The 26,980-nt window shown below is 58.5% G+C and overlaps 1 protein-coding gene across 3 annotated transcripts in view; it reads right to left on the bottom strand.

Annotated features, from left to right (window-relative positions):
- Positions 1-2,916: 2,916 nt before the first annotated feature.
- Positions 2,917-26,980, bottom strand: part of NOL4L (nucleolar protein 4 like) — a 130,630-nt gene continuing 106,566 nt past the window's right edge. For all 3 annotated transcript variants that reach the window (XM_059038243.2, XM_067012365.1, XM_059038244.2), the window contains 6 exons: positions 16,037-16,305; positions 13,490-13,675; positions 13,219-13,410; positions 12,893-13,015; positions 12,313-12,514; positions 2,917-7,584 (listed from right to left, as the gene is read on the bottom strand). In XM_059038243.2, the coding sequence (XP_058894226.1) occupies positions 7,364-7,584; positions 12,313-12,514; positions 12,893-13,015; positions 13,219-13,410; positions 13,490-13,675; positions 16,037-16,305 (1,193 nt within the window). In that variant the 3' untranslated portion in view covers positions 2,917-7,363. The remainder of the gene's footprint in view (positions 7,585-12,312; positions 12,515-12,892; positions 13,016-13,218; positions 13,411-13,489; positions 13,676-16,036; positions 16,306-26,980) is intronic.

Here is a 26,980-nt window from a genome sequence, read left to right on the forward strand (position 1 = left end):
CTGGGTTAGAGTGGGGGCCTGGCTACTTGCCAGCTCAGTGGTTGGGGTAAGTCACTAAGCCCCTGGCAACTTTCTCATCGCTCATTTGGGCTGAGAGTTGCTACTGCATAAAGTCATAGTGTGTGGCGCATAGGAAGTACCCCATCCTGTTAGCTCGTGTGGGACCGAGACAGGAGAGATCATGGCTCCCGTTGTCTGCTTGACCCTCGCTCCATGGAGGAGCCATGGAGAAGGGGGGCCCATGTGGCACGCTGAGGGCTGGTGCGAGCTGAGTGGATGTCTGACTTTCAGCATCTCACTACAGTTGAGTGCATAGTCCTGGGTTTAGAGACTGAGTACTTGGCAGGAGAGGCTTATTTTACTCATGGTCCAAAGGACAAGGAAATCTACTGTTTCAGAATCTGGAAAGAGTGCTGTCTTACTGGCCAGGCACAGTGTCACCCGTTTGTTTCATGTCCGACCTGCTCATGAGGAAGTCAGACCCTGCTTGAGAGGGTGTGTGCGTGTGTGTGTGCGTGTGTGTGTGTGTTTACACTCAACAGAGTAACCACATCCCTCCGGCCTCGGGGACCAAAGCCCAAAGCGTCTGCCTGCCCTGTGCCCTGAGAGGAGGCTGCACGGGCCATGTTGCCCGTGTGTGTGTGTGTGTGTGTGTGTGTGTGTGTGTGTGTGTGTGTGTGCCATGTAAAGTGATGGAGAGGGTAGGCTCTACTTGAAACCAAATGGTGACAGCACCCTGTGCTTCCTCTTTGTGCAAGCCTGGAATGAACATCTCTGACAACCAAAAGGTGTAGATGGAAGCTCGGTAAGTAAGGATGACAGTAACAAAAATACAGCTGTCAGTGCAGTGATTCTTAACTTTTCTGGGAACACGGCCTCCTTTGAGAGTCCAGTGGGAGCTCTGGACCCTCTCCCCGCAGGAACGTGCACACAACACACAAAGTTGTATTATTTCAGACGGTTTAAGAGCCTCCCCTCTGCCTCGCCGGCAGCTGGAGCCCCTCACTGAAGAACCCCCTGACTGATAAAAAACCTAATAAAATCTGGGTTTATACAAAAGAGGGGAGAGAAGACTTCGCAAAGGATTATCCTACAGCCTGTAGCTACTGACCTTCACTAGTGCATTTAGATTTAAAAGTGCGTTACAGGCATGGTCTCCCCTCCTCCTCACCAAGTAAGCTGAGCTTCACCAGCTCGGTCACTGAGTAACCTTGATCTCACTGTTCCATGGGGGCGTCCCCTTTGATGTCATCCTCTACACTTAACACCGGTGGTCTGGAGCTCCATTTAAAGAAGCCGGCCTGGTACCAAGCAGCCCTTCTCTGTCCACAAGCGCTTCCTCCTTGGATCCCAGTGTCCCCGCGGCTGGCTGCAGCTTCAGCTGGAGGTGAGTGCTTTCCATTGGGCCAGCGCGGACCATGTGCCGTGGGCCCGGGCTCTGGCTGTGTTGTCCCAGGTGGAGCAGTTCGTGGTCCCTTGGTGGTTCTCAGCAGTGGTAGTTTTGGTGGGACAGGCACTGTCATGGCATCACTGAGGATTTGCTGCTCTGGGTCCCTACCTGCATCTGAGATGAAGTGCCACCTTCTGCTTTGAAGGTACCTGCTCCTCTTCTTACGAATCTCAGCCCCAGGGTATACAGACTCCCTCGGGGCAGCACTTTCAAACTGTTGGCCCCTCTCCCTTTACCTGTTTTATATATTTGGCTACTGCACAGAATTTCATTTTAAAAAGAAAGAGATTCTTCTGCCATTACAAAAAAAATAAAACGTTTAATGACTGCCACATAGTGTGTGTGTGGGGGGTGTGCATATACAATCAATTGTTAACAGTTACATTTATGCTTTTAACTCACACAGAATTGTTTTTAAACTCCTGATAATCAGGTTTGGCCCCAGTCACATTCCTGAAAGTTTTCCTCAAAGGTTAACCTAAATTGAATGCAGGATGAAAAAAAGTCTGCACACAAGTAAACGTCTTTGAAAAAGGAAAAAGCAGCCCTTTTGTTTCCTTCAAGGGGATCCCAGGTGTTGGGTCGAATGGAGTGTCAAGTCCTGATGGTTCAGGACCAGGGATGGTTTCCTCGGTTTTCCCAGCCGCCTGAGTTTGGTTTCAGTCTCAGAAGAGCTGCGCCCTGGGCGGACGGGAGTGGAAAGAGGGCGATTTGCAGGGAAACAGCTGCATTCAAGACCTTGCTTGGGCGCTGGCTGAATCCAGGCGAGGCGTGCACCAGGCGTGCCCTCTTTCTCATCTGTAAGCGGGGCTAGAGCACCTCCCTGGGAAGGCAACGGTGAGATTTCAAAATGATGTGCACCTGTGCTGGGCACCTGATGAGGAAGGACCAGGAAAGGTCCATTTCCTTCCCTTTCTGAAGGGTGAGGTGCCAAAAAAAGTAACAAGTTCATTTGTTCAAGAAAATCTACCAAGGACCTTCTGTGTGCTAGCTTATTGGCTAGGAAAAGGTGGAATCTGGGACTTCCCTGGTGGCACAGTGGTTAAGAATCTGCCTGCCAATGCAGGGGACATGGGGTTCGATCCCTGGTCCGGGAAGATCCCACATGCCACAGAGCAGCTAAGCCCATGCGCCACGACTACTGAGACTGTGCTCTAGAGCCGGCGAGCCACAACTACTGAAGCCCGCGTGCCTAGAGCCCGTGCTCCGCGACAAGAGAAGCCACCACAGTGAGAAGCCCGTGCACCACAACGAAGAGCAGCCCCCGCTCGCCGCAACCAGAGAAAGCCCGTGCGCAGCAACAAAGACCCAACGCAGCCAAAAATAGTAAGTATATAAATAAATAATTTTTTTTTTTTAAAGGTGGAATCTACTGGTAGAATGGTGTTTCAGTGCCAAACTAGAGTTGGAGGGAACAGAACTGACTGGCAGTGCTGCTGTTGAGAGGACACAGTGGAAAGAAAGCATTCAGTTTGTTATTCAGTGTTTATTAAGTAGATTCAGTCTTATATATGATATACAGATTCAAAAGAAAAAGGATTCCACATACTTATGAAATCAGTGCATTTAGCAAGTAATACCATGGAGATAACAGCTCGATTAACAGCTCATTGGTCTTTTGTTAAGTGAGGGGAGAGGGAGTTGGCCTGTGCTAGTCATTCCACAAACAAAACAGAATTTAGTTGCATCACATAGAGAAGACACATTCTAAGAATTAAAATATTAAGCCACATTTACTGGAAAAACTCACTATATAGAACACAAATAATTTTTATAGAGCATTGAGGAGGAAGTCCTCACCTGCTTAGAAGAGCCACGTTAAGTTGCATAGGTGCATATCTGTAAAAATATAATTTAGAGGTGAAGCCATTGATTAAGTAATAAAGAGTCATCTTTAAAAGTTGGTGCCATCTGCTGTTTGTCTTAAGTGCCATATGCTTACTGTCTGGAGCCCCCTGCCCCTCCCCAGAGGTGATGCCTCATGAATGAGCTGCCTCCAGGGGACCCTGAAGAACTGCTTATACCATCTGCATTGGAAAGTCTCAAAACTCAGGTAGGGAACTTGCGCTCTTCTCCAACGCGTCTAAATTATGCCAGGGTATTGGAAACCTCTTGGGTTGTTCCAGAATCTTGGGTGGCTTGACCCTGAAGCTCCCATGAGTCAACGTGACCTTCCCATTCCCAGGGTGTCAAGAGAAGAGCTATATCCACCCCCGGCTCTGGGCTCTGCAGCCAAGTCCTACTTTCACTTTTCATGAGTCCACACAGTGTCCCACCTGCAGCCGGTAGGAAGTCTCCCTTCTGAGCCCTGCTCCTAAATGGACCATATGACAGAGGCATATGGGCCATCTGCCGCATGGAGATTTTTCTGAGCTTAGAAAAGTATTTTTCAGCAAATCTGAGTTCTGTGTGGTGTAGGTTTTTTGTTTTTGTTTTTAGGTGGAGACATAGGTAAAAAGTGAGAGGTTTTTGTTTTGTGGCTTTGCTAAGCAGATGAGCTTTGAGGTGCACCTTCCTCCTCAGGAGCGAGTCTTGCAGGACACACAGGGACCGGGGCATCTGTACATGTAAACAGTACACTTTCACTGAGTCCAAAATTAGGAGCAAAAATACAAAGGTTCACATTGGTCTTAGGTAGATACAGGCGAAAAAGGACTGAGCTGTTTAGCTCATAAACAACAAAAACAAAGTTTCTAAAGCACCACTAAATTATATAAAAATCAGACCATGGACGGATTGAAACTGGTATTCTGGTGAAATACTTTACTATCTTGTAAAAAGTTTTACAAAAAATTACAAATTAAAAGTATCAACCCTCTGAGTTCAAAGCAGCATTTTGAAAATGAACTGGTAATTAATCCTATAACCACCCCTGGAGTCATAAGTGGCCCTTGGGAATAGGGATGGCTGGGTTCCACCTGTTTGTTTGAAATCTTCTAAAACCTTTCCAACCCCCTGCCGGTCCCCCTCCCCCTCAACACTGTCCTTGGGTATAAACTGAGTGGTGATGGTAAAATGAGTTTTAGATGGGTTGTACTCTCACTGGTCTACCAGATGACCCACCACTAAGACCAAATTCCCATTTCTCCTCTGATTTCAACCTTGTGGGATTAGCCCCCTGCAAAGACTCTGGAACTGGTATATTCTATTCTTGCATTACCTCTTAAACGTAGGATCCCAAAGGATCAATTTGTGCCCTGAGGCCCTCCGTAAGAACTGGCTGTGGGGCAGGGCTTTAGACGCTCCCTTTAGGAGAAGGCAGTCCCTGGGGTGAGGGGGGACAGCAGTGAGCTGGGTTCAGCAGAGCCAGCTCTTTGGTGCGTCGCCAAGTAAGGAGGAGAGGGATGGGGTTGACGCTGCATCTTTTAAAACAAAAGCAAAACTGAACAAGTTCCCTGACTGGACTAGCTAATGGAATCCTGTTTCCACACAGTAACTTGCTCCTGATTACTGCCGTCACGAGGGCTTCACGTGCAGCTTCACTAGGAAGGAGCCCACCCAAGAGGTGGGGTCAACGTGACGGGATCCACTGTCCTGGAGGGGCTCTGGGAGCCCCAGTGGACCTTGACCACTATCATCATTTGCTTCCTTTCTCTTTGAAGCACACTGAACCTACACTCTTATCGCGGTACTAAGGCCGCTGAAGGTGGTCAGTTAGGACAAGCTTGACTCAGAAAAACACGACTTCACACTGTAGCTTATACTGAGCTTCAGATCTAATCCCTTGTGCGGGTAGTGGCGGAAGCCCCTTCCCCAGTCTTTCTCACTCCTGTGTGTTCAGAAAAGCTAACCGTTTGTGCCTGGCTTGGGTACTGCCTCCCGGAGGAGAAATGACATGTGAAGCAGTTGATGTCAAGAATTCTAAGGCGGCGATTGTCTGTGCCAGTTTTCAACATTAGATTTTCACAAATTGCCTGGGGTAACATTTTGCAAAAGATCTACTGATTACTTTCTGTAGTATTGTTCACACACAAAAATAAATATTTACACCAATTCAAATGTCCGTGAGTAGTACTGAGCAGGTGGGGGCGGGATGTGTGGACGCTGGGGGTTGGGGGTGGCGGGGGGAGCGGCCTCGGGCACTGGAGCTTGTGCTGTGCTGACGGCGGGTCTCAGCGTCCCAGCCCTGGCTGGAGCCTGGGGACGGGTCAGATGGAAGGCAGAGGTGGTGTGGCTGCTGGGGTGCTGGAGGCCACTTGGGAGAGCAAAGGCCACCCTCAACCTCTCGGGGCTGGAAGCAAGCAGGGGGCAGGACCCCCTGCCCTTCCGACTTTCTGGATCCGGGGCCCGTAGCTCAGTTGCGGATCCGAGGAGGAGGAGGCATCCACACTGGAGCCCCCTCACCACCCCTCTTGAGGGTGGTCTGCCACAGTGCCGGGAGGCAGTTGGCTGCAGAAAAGCTGGTTTGGGAAGGGGGTGCCTGCTTTGGGGTCGAGTGGCTCTCGACCCTAGGGTCCCCTCGGCCCCGGCTCCCCTGGGACCTCTTTGCTCTGAGGGCGGAAAGGCAACAGAGGGCTTCTGCCAGCTCCAGGCAGCAGAGGGCTGCTGTCATGGCTACGGAGTGTTGCATGGAGAGGCCCTGTGGGCCTTGTGAGGTCTGGGCAAATCCCTGGTTTTAGCAGCACTGGTAGGTATTGCACTGAGCAAGAGGAAGTGCCTATCGGGGAGGAAGGAAACCAGTCCAGCCTTTTCTTTTTGCCCTTTTTCACACTCCAGGGATTATGGGTTTCTTCCAGGACTGGCCCCTGCAGAAGGGCTGGTCCTAGGAGAACCCAGGTGGCTTCTCCACTTCTGCTGATGGTCCCTTTACTCCAGCCACGGGGGCAGGGGACAGGAGCTGCGGTCCACCCGGGAGCTCGAAGCTGCCTTTCCTGACAGCCAGGGGCAAACCCCGCAGCAACGAGGCGGTGGGGGTGGGGTCAGGGGCCCTTGGTGTCCGAGGGGCCAGGGCCTGTGCGGAGAAGTGTTCAGACCTGGCTCCCTGGGGGCAGGGTGAGCGCAAGGGCCCAGCTGACCGGCTACCCGTGCCCCAGCACTCTGTCCTATCAAGCGCCGGGGCCAGGGGCTCCTCCCTGGGCTCCAGCTCCTGGCCTCCCCTCTGGACTTACCTCCCAGGCAGACACACTGGGTGGGGGAGGTGGGAGACAGCCATTCAGAACAGGCTCAGGGCACATCCTGGAAAAGCCCATGCTGGAGTGTGAGGTAGAATACGGGTGACCGGGTGACCGTGTGACTGGGGCGTCTGTGGGATGGGGGAGGGGGAGCCGCTTTTGTTTGTCTTTGCTCTGCAGTGGGTGTGGGTGAGGTCCTCCTGCTTGGCGGGGCTGGGGGCTCAGAGGGACAGCCAGCCCGGCGCCCCCGCTGCCCCCAGCCCTGCCGGCCCCCAGCCCGCGCCAGTGTAGTGATATGGAATGTTAGGTCACAGGGATACATCCTTCTGATCAGACAGACACAGACTGGCAATCTGTACAAACACAAAAGAATCCATTTTCAGAAAAATAAATTACTAAGGGGAGAGGAAGAAAGGGTCCACTTTGTTTTTCTCAATAAATATGCAATTCTGCTCACCTAAGACTTGAAAGGTAATTATCTGGGGGTGGGATTCTAACATCAGGGTCCACGAAGATGATTCTAAATAGAGCTGCGGCCCCAGCGCCTTGTCCGGGGGAGCCCCAGCCCTTGCAAAGCTGCCCCGCTGGCCTCTTCCAAGCAGGTCGGAGCACCCGTGTGGTGAGGTTCCAAAACAAAGTGTCCTTGTGCCCAGAGTCTCAGGCGCTTGGAGTGTGGCTAGAAGCAGCTCTTCTGCATCCACCTCTTTCAAAAAACAAAAGGTACCAATTGGTGAGGCGGGAAGCCGGTCCGGGGCTGGGAGAGCCTCCTTCCCTAGGGTAGTGCACCCCACGTGCTGCTGGGTCAGTTCTGCTGTAAAATGAGGTTTTCCAGTTCATCTGCTGAGCGCAGCAGGAAGGCGGCGGACTCCCGGTAGCCGGCAATGAGCTGCCGCACGGCACTGATCTCGGTGGGGCTGAGCTGGGCGGTGGGCATGGTCCGGCTGGTGCTGTTGCTGGAGGGCGTGGGCGTGGGCGTGGTGGAGGTGGTGGAGGCCCCGCCTTTCATGCTGAGGTCCGTGGGCCCTGCGAGGAGGGGAGCCAGGGTGAGGAGGGGCACCCTTTCCCCTATCCTGGGGGCCCGAGGCCCTTGTCCGTCTCCACGGTTGTACCCCTAGTGCTTAGAAGGGGGCCTGCAGACAAGACGTGGGCTTCTCTGTTAAGCCCGAGGGTGATCCTGCGTTGGGGTCGGGGGCGGGGGGGGGGGGAGGCTTTGGCCTTGGGGCGGGCAGGACTCTGACACCAGCTCCCTGGCACTCGTCGCACCTCGGCTGCTCTCTGAGGACTGTCAGGCAGGCCTCCACGCTCTGGGCTCTGGCGGCCTCGAGCTGGCGGGAGAGGGGGCGGCTAAGACACGGCCGGTAGGTGGGGGTCCGACGCCCCCGAGGGGGACAGGGTGTGGAAAGCCCTGGACAGAGTCCAGAGTGGAGCCCCAGAAGGCCAGGAAAAGAAGCACCCATGTGTGCGCCTCATGAGACAAGGAAGGGGCTTCTCAACCGCCACTGCTGCCAGGGAAGAGCAAGAAAGAGGCTGGCTGCCCTCCTGCTTGGGCCTGGGAAAGAGGCCGGGGCTGGAGCGGCCAGACGGAGCGCGCCCTGCCGGGAGCAGCTAGAGGGACAGGTGGAGAGAGGAGCTGGGGGCTGAGCCTCCTCCTGATGGGCTGCAGCACCTCGAAGCCCCTTGCCTTTGAGAAGTTATCTTGTGCCCAAGCGAGGTGGAAGATTAATGCTGCTGGGACCGGAGAGCGTGGGGTGGGTGTGTGAAGGTCGGAAGGTCAGACAGGACCCAGAGGGGCCCTCTAGAGAAATCACCTCCCCTTTGCTCTTGAACGGTGGCAACGAAGAGGGAGCCTGCAGTCTTACCGAAACACACTGGGGGTGTGTGCTGGGGCCACCAGGCCTGGTCTCCTCTCCACCTTTCCCAAATGGCTCTGTGGGGTGCGCCGTGGCTCTGGAGTCAGCGAGCCTGGACTGGCGGCCTGCTCGGCCCCGCCATGGGCGATTCCTAACTTCCCTGGGCCCCCGGCCCTCAGCTACAGCACGAGGAGACTGTTCTGGGGCTGAGCCACGCCGGTGAACCCCTCGGTGCGGCTCGGGATGCTCAGCCTACGGGAGGCCCACTGGGAAAGGGCTTCCAGGAGACACAGAAGCTCCTGGGATTTGAGCATTCTTTTGAGGTGTTCAGCAAGAATACCGCCAAAGGAGAGGATCTGGCGGTGTGGGAGTGGAAGCTTGCTTGGGAGGCCTTCTGTGACCCAGCTAGGTCCATCTCCCTGTGCCCTGCCCAGCCCCCAACCCCCATAAGCAGAGATCATCGTACACGGGTGTGTGAGGCAGTTCTCAGTTACCACCCAGCTCCCCACTGGTTCTGATAGCCAGTCTGAATCATTATTGCACCTACAGTGGCAGCCTTCTTTCTTTCTTTTCTTTTTTTGGCCGCGCCATGAGTCTTGCAGGATCTCAGTTCCCTGACCAGGCGCTGAACCTGGGCCACGGCAGTGAGAGCCCGGAATCCTAACCACTAGGCCACCAGGGAACTCCCTATAGTGGCAGTTTTTATGCTGCTACAGAGCTGGACAAGCCCTTGTCACTGGATACATATAGACCAGAAGTAACATCTTGGGAGAAATTATGGAAACTCGACTACTGCTGAGAGGAAGCTGGTGCAGCCCCCAAATGGGGAAGGAAGTTGGAATCTAAGATGGGACAGTCTGTCACATGGGGTTATTTCTCCTCTAATCAGAGAACAGGGACGTCAAGCAGGAGGTCCTGGGAACTGGCCTGCTAAGGAACATCCTTGGAATTGAGGGTCGAGGGAAGTCCGTTAAAATGAGACACAGGAGGAAGGACTGGGGCTGTGAACTGCTGGGAACAGCAGCCAAGCAGGGGGCTGACTCCCACATGGGTGGCTGCTGCGATAGTCTGGGAGCAGGCAGGGGTGCCTGCGCTGGCTCCCGGCTGCTTCAGGGTTTGGTTCCCTCCAGACACTGGCTGCGGATGGCAGAGGAAGGCCGGAGCTGCCTGCCACATGGGTGTGAGCTGGCCCTGGGCTTCCTCTCTTTCCTCCCTCCACCCCCAAGCCTTGTCCTCTTCACTCCTATGCTCAGAGCAGGCCTTCCGTCTCTTCCCCCAGGGCTCTGGTTACAGGCAGACACTCAGGTGGCCAGGTGGTTGCTAGAGGGGCCGGAGCGGGTGCAAGTTGCCCAGCACCCCAGGTAAGACAGGCAGAGCCTGAGTCTATCTGGGCTGATGTGGATTTCCAGATCCACCCATGATCTACGTGAGGAGCTCTGAGCCACCAACATGACTGCCCGTGGTGTTCTTCCAACTGCTGGACCCAAACCCAGTGCTCACAGGACGCCACTGCCCCAGGCAGGAGGTCAGCAAGCAGATCTCGGCCTCCGTGACCTCACCACCCTCTTCTAAGGAACCAGGGAGACTGAGGTACAGGGGCAGAGCTAGTGGCCTTTCTTTTTTTGTTTGTTTGTTTTTGTTTTTTTTGCAGTACGCGGGCCTCTCACTGCTGTGGCCTCTCCCGTTGCGGAGCTGAGGCTCCGGACGCGCAGGCTCAGCGGCCATGGCTCACGGGCCCAGCCGCTCCACACCATGTGGGATCTTCCCGGACCAGGGTACGAACCCGTGTCCCCTGCATTGGCAGGCGTACTCTCAACCACTGCGCCACCAGGGAAGCCCACTAGTGGCCTTTCTTGAAGCCTCTCCGGCAAGTGTGAACAGGGCGGGAGGGCGGCAGGCCTGGCCCTCAAGAGAGGCCGGAGCAGCCCTGGCAGCTGCGGCCCGAGACAGGCCCTGCTGTGTGGTGCCAGGTGGGGGCCTATCACCATCGCCTGCCCCCTGGGAAGGACTCTCCCCATGCGCAACAGGGGTGGCTCTAACTTCCCGCCCTGCACCTGTCTCCAGACACACTCTACCAGGGTCCCCAGTCAGCAGGGCTGTCAGACAGTGCTCCTTCCTGGAAGGAAAGCAGCTTGCCTGGGACAGCCATTTCACCCCTGCTGCAGCTGGCCACTATGGCCTCAGCCTCAGGGATTAGGGCCAGGCAGCCTCTTATTTTAGGTTAAGAGGCATTAGGAAAGGATGAGAAGTTAAGCCCAGGCAGGAATCTTCCAGGGACCCGCACGTACTTGCCGGTGGTGGGGAGCAAGGTGAGCGAGGGTGTCTGGGCTTTCTGCGATGGGTAGGGACCAGCCGCCTCCATTGCTGCCCAGGAACAGTAAGGGGTCTCCCACGGCCAAGGACAAGGGCCTGAGAGGAATTGTCAGGCACGTTCGGCCAAGACTTAGAACCAGAATTCCCTGGCCTGTGGGCGGCACCTTCCTCTAACCTACTCGTCAAGCAGCAACTTGCTGTCACCCCCAGCCTTTCCTCTTGCCTCTGAATGACCCCCAAAGCACACTGCTTCTGCCTCCTGTCCTCCCCATTAAGATCTCACCACAAGGGCAGACAGCATAGCCTCCTTTGGTTAAAGCCTATCTGTGGCTCTCCCACCGCACACAGAACTAAATCCAGATGCGTGGCCCAAGAGGCCCTGGGATCACCCCTACCTGACCGCGCCAGCTCCCGGAGGCTGCCAGGCTGCCCTCTACCGGGGGAACCCGCTCTTCCCCTGCCGCACCTGCCACCCAGGCCTCAGTGTGAAACGGCCTGAGGTCCGCACTCATGGCAGCACCTAGCTCCATGGGGAGGTTTGTATCTTTTGGGGACTGTTTCTCCAATATTGGCCTGTGTTCTGTCTGCATCAGAGTCACCTGGGCAGAGTTACAGGGGGCACCCAGGGAATCACCAGCTCCTGGGGTTAGAGTCGGGGGACAGACGGCTAACCACTGCCCCAGGTGACCTAGATGGAGCCCCACAGTGCAGCAGAAAGGGCTGGGGCCCTGCTCCCAGGTGAAAGAACCTTCATCTCGGGGCTTCCCTGGTGGCGCAGTGGTTAAGAATCCGCCTGCCAATGCAGGGGACACAGGTTCGAGCCCTGGTCCGAGAAGATCCCACATGCTGCAAACCAACTAAGCCTGTGTACCACAACTACTGAGCCTGCGCTCTAGAGCCGTGAGCCACAACTACTGAGCCCACACGCCTAGAGCCCGTACTCTGCAACAAGAGAAGCCACTGCAATGAGAAGCCCGTGCACTGCACCGCAACGAAGAGTAGCTCCCGCTCACCGCAACTAGAGAAAGCCCGCGCACAGCAACAAAGACCCAATGCAGCCAAAAATAAATCAAATAAATAAATTTTTTTAAAATTAAGAAATGCTTTTAAAAAGAAGAACCTTCATCTCACAAGTGAGGTTCCTAAGCAGTGGCCTGGAGAGGGAGGTGACCTGCCTGGGACCAAATCCTGGCTCTGCCATCAACTCTGCAAGACCTGGGCCAGTGACCGTCTCACTGCGACTTGGTCCTTTTGGGTGAGACGAGGGTGTGGAGGGGCTCAACTCAAGTGAAGAGCAGGGCCTTGGCTGGGACTCTGCTCACAGTGGCCCGTGGAGGGGGGGTGGGGCAGCGGCAGGGGACCAGGGAGAGGCCCAGCAAGCCTCCGGGGAGCCAAGAAAGGAGTGGAACGCTGTTCGTGTTAAACTTGCCTTCCAAGCTGAGGACTGGCTAAGACTATGAGATGGGGAGGGTCCCTGTGCCAAGAAGGAGTCACTTTTCCGGCCTGCCTCTGCTGCTTCCCCACCTGCCCCGCCCCCTTCCCAAGGCGGCTGGTCAGGGAGCCGCAGAGCCTGGTGTCCCGCACTCACCATTACTGTGATTTCCTGTTTGGAGGGAGGCAGGGGGCTGCAGGTTGCTGCCCAAGGCCCCGTAACCACGGTAACTGTAGTTCAGGCCACCGTTGACATACACAGGGTCCTGGGAGTAGGAGGAGGCTGGCAGTGAGTAGGTGGAGTGGGTGATGGCTGCGGAGTCCCGGGAGTGTTGCTTGTCCAAGGCTATGGGCTCGTCCTGCAGAGCGGGAGGGAGGTGCTGGGGAACCACAGGGGCAGCAAGCCCTGACCACGGTTCCTGGACGGGGGTGGGTGGTGGCCCCAGATTTGCCGGGACCCGGCGCGGGACCTGCAGGACTCTGCCTCTCCCCCTGGCTGCCTTGCCCAGGGCCTCCCCCAGCCCCACATCTGCTCATCTAGCTTCAGGGCAGATTTAATCTGTTCCTGCCCAGCCGGAGACACTCTCAGGGCTCAGGATGAAGTCCAGATTCCCTTCCTAGGTCCGCAAGGCCTTTGCGTCTAGGCTCCTCTGACTCTCCCGCAACCGCCCCCTCCCCCCAGCATCTCCATCTCCCATCTGAGGACACCCTCCCAGCGGCTGGCAGCGAGCAGGCACCTGAGAGGACTGGTAGATCTCCAGGCGCATCCTTTTGGCTGCTTTTCTCGTCTCGCTCTCACAGGCAGCTGCCAGGATGTTTTCTGCCATGGCCGAGGTCAGGTGGGGAGGTGTGGGTCTGGTCTGCAGGCAGAATGGGGATGGAGCCGGTGTTAGGGCGCAGAGACCCTGCCCCAGAGGTGGGCAGGGCAGCACCGGGCTTTGGGTTCCTCTGTGAACCAGGGGCCACAATGCCTGCTTCCACGGGTCTTGGGAGGGCTGTGGGAAAAGCGCCCGGGCGGCCAGGAAGGTGCGGGGAGCCTGAGACCGGTGGGCCCGGGGCTCACCATCTCCATGCCGTTCTTCTTCATGCGCCGGCAGGACTTGAGGTACGTGCGGATGCGCTTGCGGGCCCGCTCCTGGAACTCGGGGAACTGCCGGCTGCAGGACTCGATGATGGCCTGGATCTTCTCCTTGGGCTGCTTGGAGATGGGCACCATGCGGTCCAGGTTCTCGTCCACGAAGAGACGCACGAACATCTGCAGGAGACACAGGCTGTGGGAAGGGCTGGCGCGGCTGAGCCCCCGCCCCGGCCGGCCGTCCCGGGCGGGCGCTCACGTTGAAGGCCTTGAGGCGCTCAGGGTCCATGCCCTCGGAGTCATTCATCTTGTCATTGTCCTCATGGTCGTCGTGGTCATCGTCGTCGTCATCTGCTGTGGGGGCCCGGCCCACCGTCAGGTCCTCTGGGCAGCCACTGACCTCGGTTTTGATGGAGTCGTAGCTCCCCGAGCTGTAGGGGGGGGACTGAGAGAGGGCGGGGGGGGCAGAGGGTCAGGCCACGGTGAGCGTGGGGGCAGGTGCGGCGAGCACACCCAGCTGCCATGTGAGCCACGCTGCAAGGCCCTGAGCAAGTCACTTTCCTTCTGCTCCTGTCCCCTGTGACACGGGGACAGCGATGCTGCCGCCCCTCCCTGGGCGGCTATAGGAAGGACTGCCCACAACCACACACGCAGAGGCCTGGAGCCCTGGAGGAGTGCAGTGGAGGGGATAGTGGTTTACTCGGCAGCAGTGCCCACGCCAGGACGTGCCTCATCACACGAGGGAAAGGCCAACACAGAAAGGGCTCCTTCCCGCCACCAGCCAGCCTCTCCTGCTTTTGCCAAGATCTGTTCTGGCTTCGGGGTTTTCCTCCCCGGTCCCCAAGGGGCTGCAACCCTGAGTTGACAACCAAGCTGTCACAAAAGCAGTGAGTGTGCTGTCTGTCGGGGATAAGGAACAGATGGGCTGGGAGAGAACCAGCCAAAGAGACAGGCCCATCAGGCCAAAGGGCATCCCCGCAGCTCCCGGGCGGGGCTTCTCCCGTCTGCCGCCACCCCTGGAAGTCACCGTGAGCCCCGACGCAGAGCGTGTGTAGAAAGGAGAGAGGGAACCAGGAACAGCCCACTGGGCAGTTGCCTTGTCCTGCAGTAGAGAAGGGACCCACCCCGAGCCCCTCCTGGAACAAGACCCTTCCCCAGCTCTCCTGGGAACGCACTTCCCCACTTCTCCTCTCTGCTTTTTCCATCTTCTTCATCCTTTACTGCTCAGTTCCCACCCGGTCTCCTGCCCCCTGCCACACGTGCTCTGGGAAGGCTCCCCGAGGACCACTGTCATTTGCCTTTTAGAAAGCTTATGGCTTTGGTGAGTCCTGACTTCACTCAGTGGTACCCTGACTAGCAGGGTCCTGGAGGCACGGCCCCTGCCCTCAAGGAGGTGGGCATCTAGGAGGCAGTCAGGCCCAGGAGACAAACAGCCGCAGATCACGCCTTGCAACGCGGCCACATAGCGGCCCAGACGGCATACAGCTCTTGCTGACGAACGTATAAAAACAGACCCTGTCCCACGGTAGCTGCCACCACCAGCCTCCATGTGGCCACACCCACCGGCGTCGGCCCTCCCAGGGTCCCTGGCCTCGTGCCCATCTCTTGCTCCACACACAGACTCCGAAGGGGAAAGGACACCCAGGTCCTCTGGCCTCCCACTGGGCTGTGTCAGACTCACAACAGAGGGTCAAAGGCGCCTTGGGCAAGTCACATTCCCAGGTGCTCTTTGGCCAATCCTCTGCCAGCGTCAGAGGAGACAGAAGAACCGCTGGTGGCACTCATGCTCCCATCTCACTTCCATGGTCCACACACAGGGCCTGAGGCCACGGTGGCAAACTCACCCCCTCTAGCTCTCTGCCTGCCAAGGCAGCAGCTGTGCCTGCCCCTGGGGCCCAGTCAAAGAAGGGAAGACAGTGCTCTGGCCAGTACCTGCCCCGCAGCCTGGGCTCAGACACACAGCGACGACTGAACACCCGTTCATTCGTACAGAACCTTCCCGCGAGACACGTCATTGGAAGCCAACACTGGCACCCACCCCACACCCTCTGCAGAAGAGAAAACAGGCCCTGGGAGGGGAAGGAACCCGTGCAGGGGCCCGCAGCTGCAGCCTAGGAGTGTAGGGCTCTGAGAAGGCACCTCTGGCACCCCTAGTCCGGGCAGAAGAAAACACCCCCCAGGAGAGCTCCCGCCCCCGGTGCCGCACTGCACTGCTGCAGGAGACCTCCGTGGCCCGGAGATGGCTTTCAGAAGCGACAGGGGAGGGGGAGGGGAGCGCCAAATGGTGGGGCACCTGTTTGCCCCCCATTAGCCTGGTCTATTGAGTTTCACACATCCACATTCCTGGGGCCACAAACAAAGGCCTCACCTTTTTTCTGTACCATCTGTAGAATGGGGACAGGCATGCAGAGTGGCCAGGAAACATGAGGCCTTGGGCCTCTGTGCTGAATGTAGCCCACTTGCTGCTGTTCCTCACAGCAGACTCTGTTTTGGAGGCAGAGGGGGCCAGGCCACACGTCACCCACCACGTCCACCAAGGCAGAGGCCAACAACCCCACTTCACAGATGGGGGGGGGGTGCAGGCTGAGAGAAGTGAGGGCCTCAGTCGAGGTCAACTGAGCGGTCTCCCATTCCAGAGCCTCCCTGGGAAAACGACGGCAGAGCAGCCACGGCCACCACCCTGACTCGGTGTCACAACCCCGGGACGGTAGGCATGATTTCACGTCAGCCCCGCACAAGCCTGCCGTGTATGGGCGCGGCAGAGGCTCACAGCTCCGGCGGGCCAGCAGCCCGCAGCCCCACACACCTCGGGGGTGGTCTTCACCCCGTACTTGACGCGGCTCCGCAGTCCATCGGCGTCGGAGGGGTAGGAGGGCGTGCCGAGCGCTGAGCCCTGCGGGAGCTTGTCGCACAGGTTGATGGGCTGATCCTCGGCGGTGGCGGTGAAGTCCACGGGGGCCACGGTGCCGTTGCCATTCATCTCGGGGAAGGCGGGGTCTCCCTGTGTGCTGCTCGAGGTGGACGGGTTCAGGGTGGAGGAGCCATTGCCGCTGCCGCTCTCGGAGGAGGAGTCGTCTGAAAGGAGAGGCCTGGGTGTGAGGCTCCACCTTCAGCACCCGCTGTCCCCTAAGACCCCCCTCCTCCCAGGTACGTGGTCACGGCAGCCACAGGGGGTACTTGCCCTGTGCTGTCCTCACGAGCATCCCTGGGCGGGAGGTGAGCACTGCCATCCCCTCTGGGGGCGCCAAGAGGCTAGCCTTGCTCCAGTCTGAGGTGGGGCAGGGGTCCCTCTGCCAGAAACTGGAGCCATCGGGAGCGGAGCGGCCATGGAGCGTGCCTCCTGCCCTCCACCCCACAAAAGCCATATCCAGCTTGGAGGGCCCCGGAGTGAGAGGCTGCAGCCTCAAGTCTGACCTGCCTGCCGCAGGTCCAGAGGTGCTCGGACACGCCAGGGGCTGCATGGGACCTGGCCAGTGCCCCCCTCTTCCTCCAGCTCACCACTGCCTTGCCCCTTTACACCCTCTCCCCACAGGACCCCTTCCCCACAGCAGACCCTCGAACTTCTCCATCCTCTGCCTGAAGAAGGATGGCTCCACTGTGACACCCCTGCCCCAGTCAGTCACTCCCTCCAGCAAGCAGGCCCAGGCCAATCCTGGCAGCCTGTGCAGACAGAGATCTGCCCTTGGTGCACGGCCACATGGCACCGAACACCCAGAACCAGGGCTGCGGGTGCATCCCTAGCACCTCATGGGCCATCCCTGCTTTCCTGAAGTGACAGCCCAACAAAGCTCTGTGGAGGGCGCCCCCTGCTGCAGACAGCACGGCATTGCTAGGGGATCTACGAGGACAAACTTTTAACTAGGGAGCTAGACACTTCAGATAAATTCCAGGCCCCTTTTCCCCACCCTGTCCCAGCCTCCTGCTTGATCAGCTGAGAAGGCAGAGGCCCAAGCTACGCTCAAGCTCCCGGGGTCACTGTCAGGTGAGGACCACGTGGTTCCTGGTGGCGCCCAGGTGCCCAAGCGGCTCTGCACCTGCAACCAGAGTGGTGGGGGAGGGGCGGCCACTGTGAGCCCTGACCGCCTCCCAGGCCACCCCCTCCCCCAGGCCAGGGTCGCGCACGACCCCACCCCCACCCTCCCAGCCGGCAGATTATGAAGATTTAGTTCCTGGTGCTGGGCACTGGGCACGCACACCTCCGGAGCGTCCCCATGGTGACCAAGCGGCTCTAGCTCGCCAACCAACCACTGGCCTCCCGGCTGCCCAGGGGCGGGGCCAGGCTGCCCATCAAGCAGCCAGGGCCCAGGGCAGAGGGGGATGGGAAAGGCCTCTGCGCCATGGCACCCCTCCCCCTCGGCTGCCGCAGGTCCCCTGGGCCAGGATGCCCCTCCTTCTCCCCCTCTTCCTCTGGGCAGTCACTGCTCTCTCCATCCTCCTGCAGGGCAGCTCCAGGCTCTACTCAAAGCCACCCCAAAGATCCTCCCCACCTCCCGCCTAGCTCAGCTACATCCCACAGTCCCCAGGCTAGCCTCCCTGCTACCTCTGGAACCTCACCCGCCCATCCCCTCCTCCTCAATCACAGATGGGTCTGGTTTTCTTCTGGCAGTGTCTCCAGCGACCAACCTAGATATTTGTGGAATGAGTAGTATTTACTGAGCACCTACTGCGTGCTGGCTGTGTCCCAGGCTGAGAAACAAAGTAGTGACTACGACCAAGATGCCAGGGCTCCTGGGGGGGCAGATGCACATTACTGAAACACACAGAGAGTGAATGCGCCACCAACTTGCCAAGCCACATCCACCCCACCCCCACCCCATCCAGCCTCCTTGGCCAACCTCCCCCTTCAGCACCCCAGCTCCCCTCGGTCACCCCACCCTTTCCCAGAACCAGTCTGATTATCACTCCCCTGTTCCCTAAACTTCCTGCTCCCCAAGCCTGCCCAAGAAGAGTCAGCACTCTTGCCCGGTGTGTTCTTGGTCCCATGATCTCTGCAGCCTCCCCCTGCCCAGGTCCCTCTATACTGGGCCACTTCTGAAGCCTCACACCTCCAGGCCTCTGCTTGGGCTCTGCTGCCTGCCTGCCATGTTGCTTCCAGCTCAGTAAATGTCAGTCCACCTTCAAGACCTGGCTCAACGCTACCTTCTCAGAGCAGGCCTCCTTCCTCCGCTGTCCCTAGGAAGGAGGTACTCAGAGCCCCGAGCCTAGCCTGGTGCCCATCCTTCGGAGGGATACTTCATGGCTCCTTCAGAGGTTCACGGTCAGTCCTGAGAGCTGCCTACCTCCCCACCAGGGCTGGGCCCGTTGCCAGAGAAGCCCCAGCACCCGGGATTCAGAAGTCTCTGCCAGGGTCAAGGAGCTGGAGGGCAAGGATTGACACCCATCCTGGCCAACTATCTGAGCTCCTCTGAGCTCTGGCCGGTGCCCATTCTTAGCTCACCTTGCAGGTGTGACTTCACATCCTGGCACCACCCCCAAAAGGCCACTTGCTTGACCTCAGAGGGCCTTGTCTTCCTCCTCTGGAAGGAGGGGTCGCTAGCAGGGTCAATGGGCACCACACCAAGCACAGAGGGAGCCAACTGTCACTACGCTCAGCATGGATGTCAGGCCGACGGCCTCCTGCAGCATCACACCAGGAACGGGCCCAGAGGTAGCACCCCGACTGCCTGCCTCCCGGCCAGATTCCCTCCAGGGAGGATGGACCCTCTTGCCCTCTGCATCTCCAGGCATGAGCATGAAGGAGGCTCGGGTGCTGTGAGGACACACGCACGTGTGTGTGTGTGTGTGTGTGTGTGTGTGTGTTTGCACACGTGTGTGTGTGTGTTCCCAGGGCCCTCCAGCTCAGGAGCCCAGGGTGCTGGCCCGGGCTCTTGAGCTGCCAACACCCTCACCCCAGGGCTGTGCACCTCAGGCGCTGGCTCCAACGGTGGCACGGCCCCTCCAAGTAGGCAGATGCCGCCTCAGTCTGATAGGGGAAGTGGCTGGGCAGATGAGACCCATGAGGCCAAGAGCCCGGACCTCACGTAGCTATGCATTCCAAGTTTTTAGAAGAAACTGGAAATATGCACCATTATGTAAATATCCAGAGTTTTAAATACTGGTGACTGACTTACATTGTTCACATTTTGAAAAACCTTACTGGACAAACGGACAAACAAAACGTGGTCTATCTATGCAATGAAATACTATTCAGCCATAAAAAGTAATGAAACTCTGATACATGCTATAACATGGATGGACTGTGGAAACGTTACCCTAAGTGAAATAAGTCAGAAGCAACAGGACGGATATTGAATGAGGACACTTACATGCAATATCTAGAATAGTCATATTCATAGAGACTGAAAGTATATGAGGGGACACCAGGGACTGGGGGAGGGTGGAATGGGGAGTTATTGCTTAATGGTTACAGAGTTTCTGTTTAGAGTAATGAAAACTCTGTTTTGGAAATAACGTGTGCTGGTTGGTCAACATTGTCAATGTACTTAACGCTGCTGCATTGTACACTTAGAAATGGTTAAATGGCAAATTTTATGTTTTACAAAATTTTTCACCACAAAAAAAATTCCCCCAAAACAAAAAACCAAAAATCCTTGAGTAGGCCAAGTGGGCTCCAGTTTACAAGCTCCATTTGCTGACACCGCACGTATCCACGGGCCAAGCCTCTTCCGCCTCTACTCTGCATCTGGGGTCAGGGAAACCCAGCGACACACACAGAGCCCTCCTCTGGGGCATAGGTGAGTCACAAGTGCCTCCCCCCACCCCCCAACATGCCACCCTTAACCTGCTCATGGGCTGCCTGCAACCCGGGGTCCACTTCCTGCCGATGAGGGAGGCCATGGGCTTTAGGCAGGATGCAGAGGGGCTGTGTATCCTTGAAGACACCCCTTCCCCTCCTTTCAAAATGGGTGCCATGTCAGTAAAATAGGATTTATAAGGTGTAGACAATCCCCGGCACAAAGAATCGGTGCTTAAAAAAAAACCCGATTCCCTGCCCCCGCCCAGGCCTTCTCACTTCATAATGCGCTTGCTTCCTGAGCATGGCTTTTCCAGACTGGACTGTGGGCTTCCGGGGGCCCCTTGGAGCCCAGCTTGGTGCCAAGTCTGAGGTGGGCACGGTAAGGGGAGGCGGGAGAGGGACAGGGCCGGGAAGATGCTGCTCCTGCCTCGTCCCTTCCTTTCTCGAATACTTACTGGGTGTCAGGCCTGTGTGGGGCACTGGGGACTCTGAGGTGAAAAGATGGGGGTGGTCACTGTCCTGGGGCTAATGCTCTAGGAAGCAAGAAAGCAAACATAAGGTTCTAGGATGACACTGGGCTCTGGAGAGAGGCTTGGAGTTTCTCGCCCTTCCTGTCCCCGCACCACCCCCTGCAACCCCTTCCTCCTCTGGGAAGCCCTCTCTGATTGCAGCACGCCCTTCGAGGCCCCAGTTCTGGACCACCCGCTGCGGATCTCACCCCAGGGAGGGTGGAACTAGGGTGGGTGCTGGGCAGGAGGGAGGGAGGGAGGCAGGGCAGGCTTTCTGGGAGAAGCCTCCAAGGACAATGCTGAGAAAGCCCTGGGGCAAGGGCTGAAGCCCCCTGACCAAAGCAGGGCAGAGGGCTGCTGAGGACAAGAAAAGCGGCTGTGTCTGTCCAGAGTCCCTGAGGCAGTGGCTGTATCTGTCCAGAGGTCCCCGAGGCAGTGGTGATGACCCGGCCGCAGTCCACGGGCTGAGTTCAAACTCCCAAGCTGAAGCCAAACTCTCCCCAGGCCCGCTGGGCCCTGATGGCAGCCCCCCAACCCCACTGTCACCCCATCCAGCTGTGTGCCCTGGCCTCTGCCCTTGTTCCCTCTTCTTGGGACACTCCGAGTTCCCTTCCCCCCAGGGCTTTGCCGAAAGGTCACCTTCTCAGTAAGACCTCCCTGCCCCGACTCTGACACGCTGACCCCTTTACCCATTTTTTTCAGGTGTTTATCATCTTCTTACATATTATGTCTATGGTCTGTGCCCAGGGCCCCTGTAAGTTGCCCCAGATCGTTCCTGCCTCTCCAGAAACCACACCCCTTCCTCTGGTGAGGGCACCCCAAGTCTTCCAGGGTGAGCATGTGCCCCAGGCCCGGCCAGTCAGCACAGCCCATCACAGCGATCCGTGACGGGCATGTGACCAAGCTCGACCCATGAAAAGTCAGTCCAGGGGCTTTTGCAGAAACGACTGGGGAGAAGTACCCTCCCCTAACCACAGGGGCTGCTGAGCCCACTCAGCAGGGAGGCCCTCACCCGGAAGAAAGGGCTGACAAGCTGGCACAGACAAATCCCCCCTAAATCCGTCCGTGCCCAAAGCCAAAGAAGGCCCTAGACTTTCTGGTTATAGGAGCCAATGATTTCCTTAACTGCTAAAGCTGGCCAGAGGCAGGTTGCATCACGTGTGCCTCGTTTGGTCTCTGAGTAATCCACGGTCCTGCCCCTGGGAGGGCCCGAGGGAACGGAGCCTCCACTGGCCCTCTCCTCACTGTGGGCCACCCCAACCCCAGGAGGGGCTGGCTGCAGGGCCCGCCCTCCCCAAGCGACGGGCACAGCCCTGGCCCAGAGACCTGCCTGCCACTGTGTGGGGAAAGAAGGAAGAGGGAGAAACATCAGCATCCCACGCTGGGGCAAGCTGGGTTCTGATCCATCCCTAGTTCTCTCCTCCTCTCAACCCTCTCCAAAAAAATGTGATTTAAGGGAGTCACGCACGCAAACCCATGCCCGAGGAGCAGGGCCGGGGGAGCAGGTGCGGGCCCTCGCTGCCTCCCGACCTTGGGCACAGCCCGCCTCCCTGGCTCCTCTTATCTGCAGTCTAGGGAGTTGCCGCTGACGCCCTCTTGGGCTCTGACACTTTATGACCCTGTGAAAGAACCCAGATGGCCCCATGGGCACCAAGGGCCCAGTACACGGAGTGCGGGAGTCGGGCCTTCCGGGGGGTGCAGGCCTCCAGGCACGGGACACGGAGCTGGAAGTGACCCTCTTGTCTCCACCTGGTCCCTATGTGTGCAGCCGTGCCAGGAGGCCCCTCCAGGGTGGGCACCCCACCCACGGCCGGCCAGCCGGAGCCCCGAACAATGCCAGCAGGACAGGACTGCCCCCAGCCTGTGACTGCAGTGACAGGGAAAAGGGCAGTGCGGGGCCACAGGGAAGCGGCGGGAATGCACCCCTCCCGAGCATTTCCACAAAACCAGGCCTCCCTGGCTCCGGCGAAGGGCAGCTCCCCGGTCTGGGCAGGACACAGGGCCCACCACCTGTGCCCGGAATGCCTATGGGCAGGGGAGGACTGCGTGCCCATCTATGTAACGTGGGGCAATGCGCTGCTATTCAAATGGGGGAATTAGTGATGAATGGGGGAAATTGTTCCTCCTTCTGTCCAGTCTCCAGAAGGAGACAAAAACCCCTTTTACCTCGGCAAACAATGCCCTTATGTGGGCGCCAGCGCCCCGCAGTCCGCACAAGCCCGGCTCTGTGCGAGCCGCCAATCGCCACACCAGGCTCTGGGGCCACAGCCAGTGGTGCCCTCTCCCAGAGGCGACCCTCGCAGGCTCGCGAGGAGGGCTGGGCAAGAGCGTGAAGGTCCGCCGGCCCTGGGACCACGGGCCGGGCGCACGGCCCCGCCAGCCCAGAGTGCCCGCTGCAGGCTGCCCGCTGTGGCCAGAGGTGCGGCTGGGCTGCCGCAGGAAGCACCCCCTCCTCGGCGGGCTTCCAGGCAGGGGAGAGGAGGGGGCGTCGATAATTCACACACACAGGACACGGGCCCAGAGGAGGCAGGGAGGGGAGAGTGCTGGAGCTATAGCCCCACCGCGGCCTGGCGGCCCCCAGGATGTGGAAGAGCCAGCCCCGCCTCCCCCCTGCCACGTGGCTTCGGGCTGCAGTCCGGGGGCCCTGACTCTGCTCCGAATTTGGGGTGCACGCCTCGCCAGGGCCGGCCTCCGCTCTGACAAAGGCCAGTGGCCAGGCTGTGTTGACATGATGCATAGTTCCCAGGAGCACCTGGCTCCTGGCAGGCTTACCCAGCTCTTCCTCCCGGAAGAGGGCCCTGGGGTCAAACGGGGGACACCGAGGAGTTGGGTGAGGCAGTGTCACTGGGACTCCACCATCCTGGGCGGTGGGGCCACGCCGGGCATCTGCCCCACAGCCTGCCTTCGGACCCCGGTGCCCACCTAGCTGCCTCTCCTGAGTGCTACCGCGCTCCATCCCTGTGGTTCCAAAGGCCTGGTCCAGCCCCTGCTCCCCATCCCCTGCACTCCTGCCCCCTAACACCCCCAGCACCTCTATTCCACAGCATCTACCTTCCTGCCCTTTTATGACTCATTCCTGAAGCTGGTATCAACACCTGAGGCCCTCGGAGTCCGGAGCGGCGCTGTCCAACAGAAACGTAATGCGAGCCACCTGCGGAATTGTCCGTTTTCTAGTAGCCACATTAAAAAATGTAAAAAAAAAAAAACAAGTGGAATGAATTTTAATAAACTACTTTATTTAACCCAATATATCCAAAATATTATCATTTCAATGAATACCGTGTTCAATCTGAGATACCTTACATCCTTTTTTCATACAAAGTCTTTGAAACTCAGTGTGTATTTTACACGGTACACCTCAATTTGCACGAGCCCTTTCAGATAGCGGTCTGTGGCTCCCATGTTAGCGCAGACCCAGATTTTGGTGATTTCCCCCTAAAACTGAAATCATTTCGCTCAGTGCAGGGACCCTGGGGTCTCAGCCCCTAGAGAGGTGTCCAAGTTGCAGATGAGAGTTGGGGTCTTGGGGCAGGTGGCCTGAGCAGGGCTGGGGGCGGGGCACTGGGGGGCAGGCGCCGCCTTCGGTGGGGGTGGACGCCAAGTATGTGGCAGGCGCCGGGCAGACTCATCGTGCCTGATTTGCACAACCACCCCCCGAACAGACATCAGGAAGGAACCAGAGGATCCCAGGGGGAAGTCATCGGCTGTCACACAGTGTGAATGGAAGAGCACAGATGAGCCCCAGTGCTGCCTGATTCCCCGAAGCACCCACCCCTCATGCTCTTTCTTCTCTTGGCCTCGATTTGCCCATCTGTACTATGGGACAGCCCCCACCCCTGCCACTGTCCCACTTTCTGGCAGTCCTCCCCAACATATCCTGGCCCAATGTGCCCCGGGGGAAAACACTCCCAATATGGACTGCCTGGGTCTTCCCAGGCCCGACAGTCTCCCTGGCCCCACCCTCAAGGCCAAACACAGGCAGTGAGCCTTCAATGCTAATTCAATGCAAATCTCTGGCTGAGATGTCCCCTGTACCCCCTCACCCCAACCCCAAAACAAACGATGTGTTCTGAGAGCAAAGAGAGCCACTTCGGGCAACCATGTGTGAATGATTCATGGGGCAGGGCCCTAGCCCCAGAGCCTGTGTGCTTGTGGGTGGCTTCTGAGGGCCTGGCAGGCCTTCTGCCAGCCGGCCAGGAAGCCCGTCTGGGTTCGGTGCATCCCAGCCCTTAGGTCAGAGTGATCACGCCAGCGCGGCCCCGGTCACTTCCTGGTTCCTGGGAACGTCGCCTGTGGACAGGCTCGGGTGGCGATGTCTCTCCGACACACCCCTCCCCCGGCCTCCTCTCCAGAACAGCAGGCCTGCCTCCACAGAGGGGCAAGAGGCAGTTGGGTTTCCACGTGTCCTGGGCTGGGGAGGGGGGAAGCGGGGAGCAGGGCTCTGACACCCCGATGGCTCAGCAGGCCTAGGCGAACCTTCCAGGTGTCAGGGGAATCTCCCTCTCCCTTTCTCAGCAGGTGAACTTTACCTCTAGGGCCCTGGAGCGTGTCCTGCCCTATGCCCCCTCCAGGCGTCTGGGGGCCTGTGAGGGCCTAAGACCCCGGCAGCCTGCACAAGGCCAGGCCTGCGCAGCCCTGGCCTGCTCCGGGGATAAAGGGATCTCTCGGTGCTGTCTCCCAGCCTCCCTTACCCCGCAGCGGCAGGAGGCCAGGACAGCCCAGCATTGTCTGTGCCGCCTGCAGCCCAGCTGATGATGGACACTTTCCTGTGACCCGGGCCTGGCAGGGTGGCCCACGGCCAATCCCGGAAGGGCTTGGGCCCTAGTTCTGGGGTTAGGGGGCGGGGGCAGGAGGCCGCCACCGCCACTGCCTCTCTCCATCCGGTGTGGATGTTTGGAGCCTTGAATAGGAGCAAAGAGCTACTGCTCTAGAAGGAGGGAGTATGTGACCTGTAGCCAGAAAATAAGGCCCAGACACAGCTTCCAGTCTCACCTGAGAGAGGTGGAGTCAGGACCAAGATCAGGTGTGGGGGGGAGGAGGCTCAGTTTAAAAGCCCACTGCAGGAAGCCATCCCAGGGAGGCCACTGTGAAGGGGCCACAGTCCCCCACCACCATGTGGCAGTGACCAGGGAGGATGCCCAGCAACGAGGGCTGGGTCCACGGTGAGCAGGCTGCAGCAGGCTGTGAAGCCCTGGGGTCCCGGCTGGGGAGACAGCTGCTCCAACCGCAGGGGTGGGCCCGTGGGAGGGTGGGTACCATGCGCAGAGAACACGAGAAGTGGCTGAGGCTCAGGGGTAACTGCGGGTGACTGTCTCCGAGCCTGCCTGGCCTGGCCCCAACCCCACTCGCAGTACAGCCTCTTGCCTCTTCCCTTGCACAAGCAGCTTCCACCCCCGGCAGGAAACACTCCCGTGGCATCCTCAGCGCCCGGCACAGTGGCCAGCACACAGGAGCTAAGCTGCTGCCCGGGAGCCTTCTCCTGGGACAGAAGAGCTAACTTGCAGCTGCCCGTGGGGCTGCCCATCAGTGAGGGAGCTTGGGACGGGTCTGGGGTTTGCAGATCAGGGAGCAGGATCCTGGGAGACGTAAGGTCCCCCAGCGGGCCCTGGCCCATGTGGGTGGTGAGTGGGACAGGAACTCAGGAGATGCTAGAGCAAGCTGTGGGTGCCCAAGCCGCGAGCTTGTAAAGAAAGCCGTGGTCAGAACCCCACAGGGCGCAGTGGGCAGAAGGGATCAAGAAAGACCTGGACGGATGAGGAGACAGGACTGGAGCGCGTGGGGCAGTGAAGGGTCGGGTGGATGGGGTAAAGTGAGGCGGACTCCTGACCCACCTACAGCCCCCCTCAGCCTGTCAGTGCCAGTTGGCCACGGACCCCAGCCTCCGGCTCTGCAGCAGAGCCTCCAGCAGCTGCTTGGCCACCTGAGAGGAAACGATTCCATCTCCGTTCACCCAGACTTCCCTGTCCACACACTGTCCAGTCCTCACCCCGCCATCCAGTGATGGGGAGGGATTGGCCCCAGGCCACACAGCAGACAGGGAGCAGAGGCAGAATCTAGCCTGCGCTGGCTCACCGTGGCTGGGGTTAGGGCACACTCCCCGTGCAGACCCACCCTCCGTGGAGACAGGGGAGGGAGGCCCAGGTGGGTGAGGACAGGGGAGGCGGCACTGCTGTAAATACCGAGCCCTGGGCAAGCAAGTCGCACACCTGCTCCCCAGGTGACCGGCCCTGCTGCTGCCCAGTTTGTGTGTCTGGGTAGTGGAGTGCCACACCCAAGGGCAGCAAGAGCCAGGAGGCAGGAAGCCTTGGTCTTCTCACAAAGGGCTCCTGAGACACACCAGGATTAATGGCTGCAGTCACGCAGGCCACGCTACAGACGGCAGCCAGGGATCAGAGGTGAACAACTTGCTTAAGACCGCACTGCAGGACCAGGGTAGGCCAGGACCTGCTCGGGAGAGCCACGGCAAGGTACCAGGGGCTGCCGGCAGGGGGCCGTGTCCGGGAGA

Source organism: Kogia breviceps, chromosome 14 (assembly GCF_026419965.1).
Source record: "Kogia breviceps isolate mKogBre1 chromosome 14, mKogBre1 haplotype 1, whole genome shotgun sequence".
Classification (NCBI taxonomy): domain Eukaryota; kingdom Metazoa; phylum Chordata; class Mammalia; order Artiodactyla; family Physeteridae; genus Kogia; species Kogia breviceps.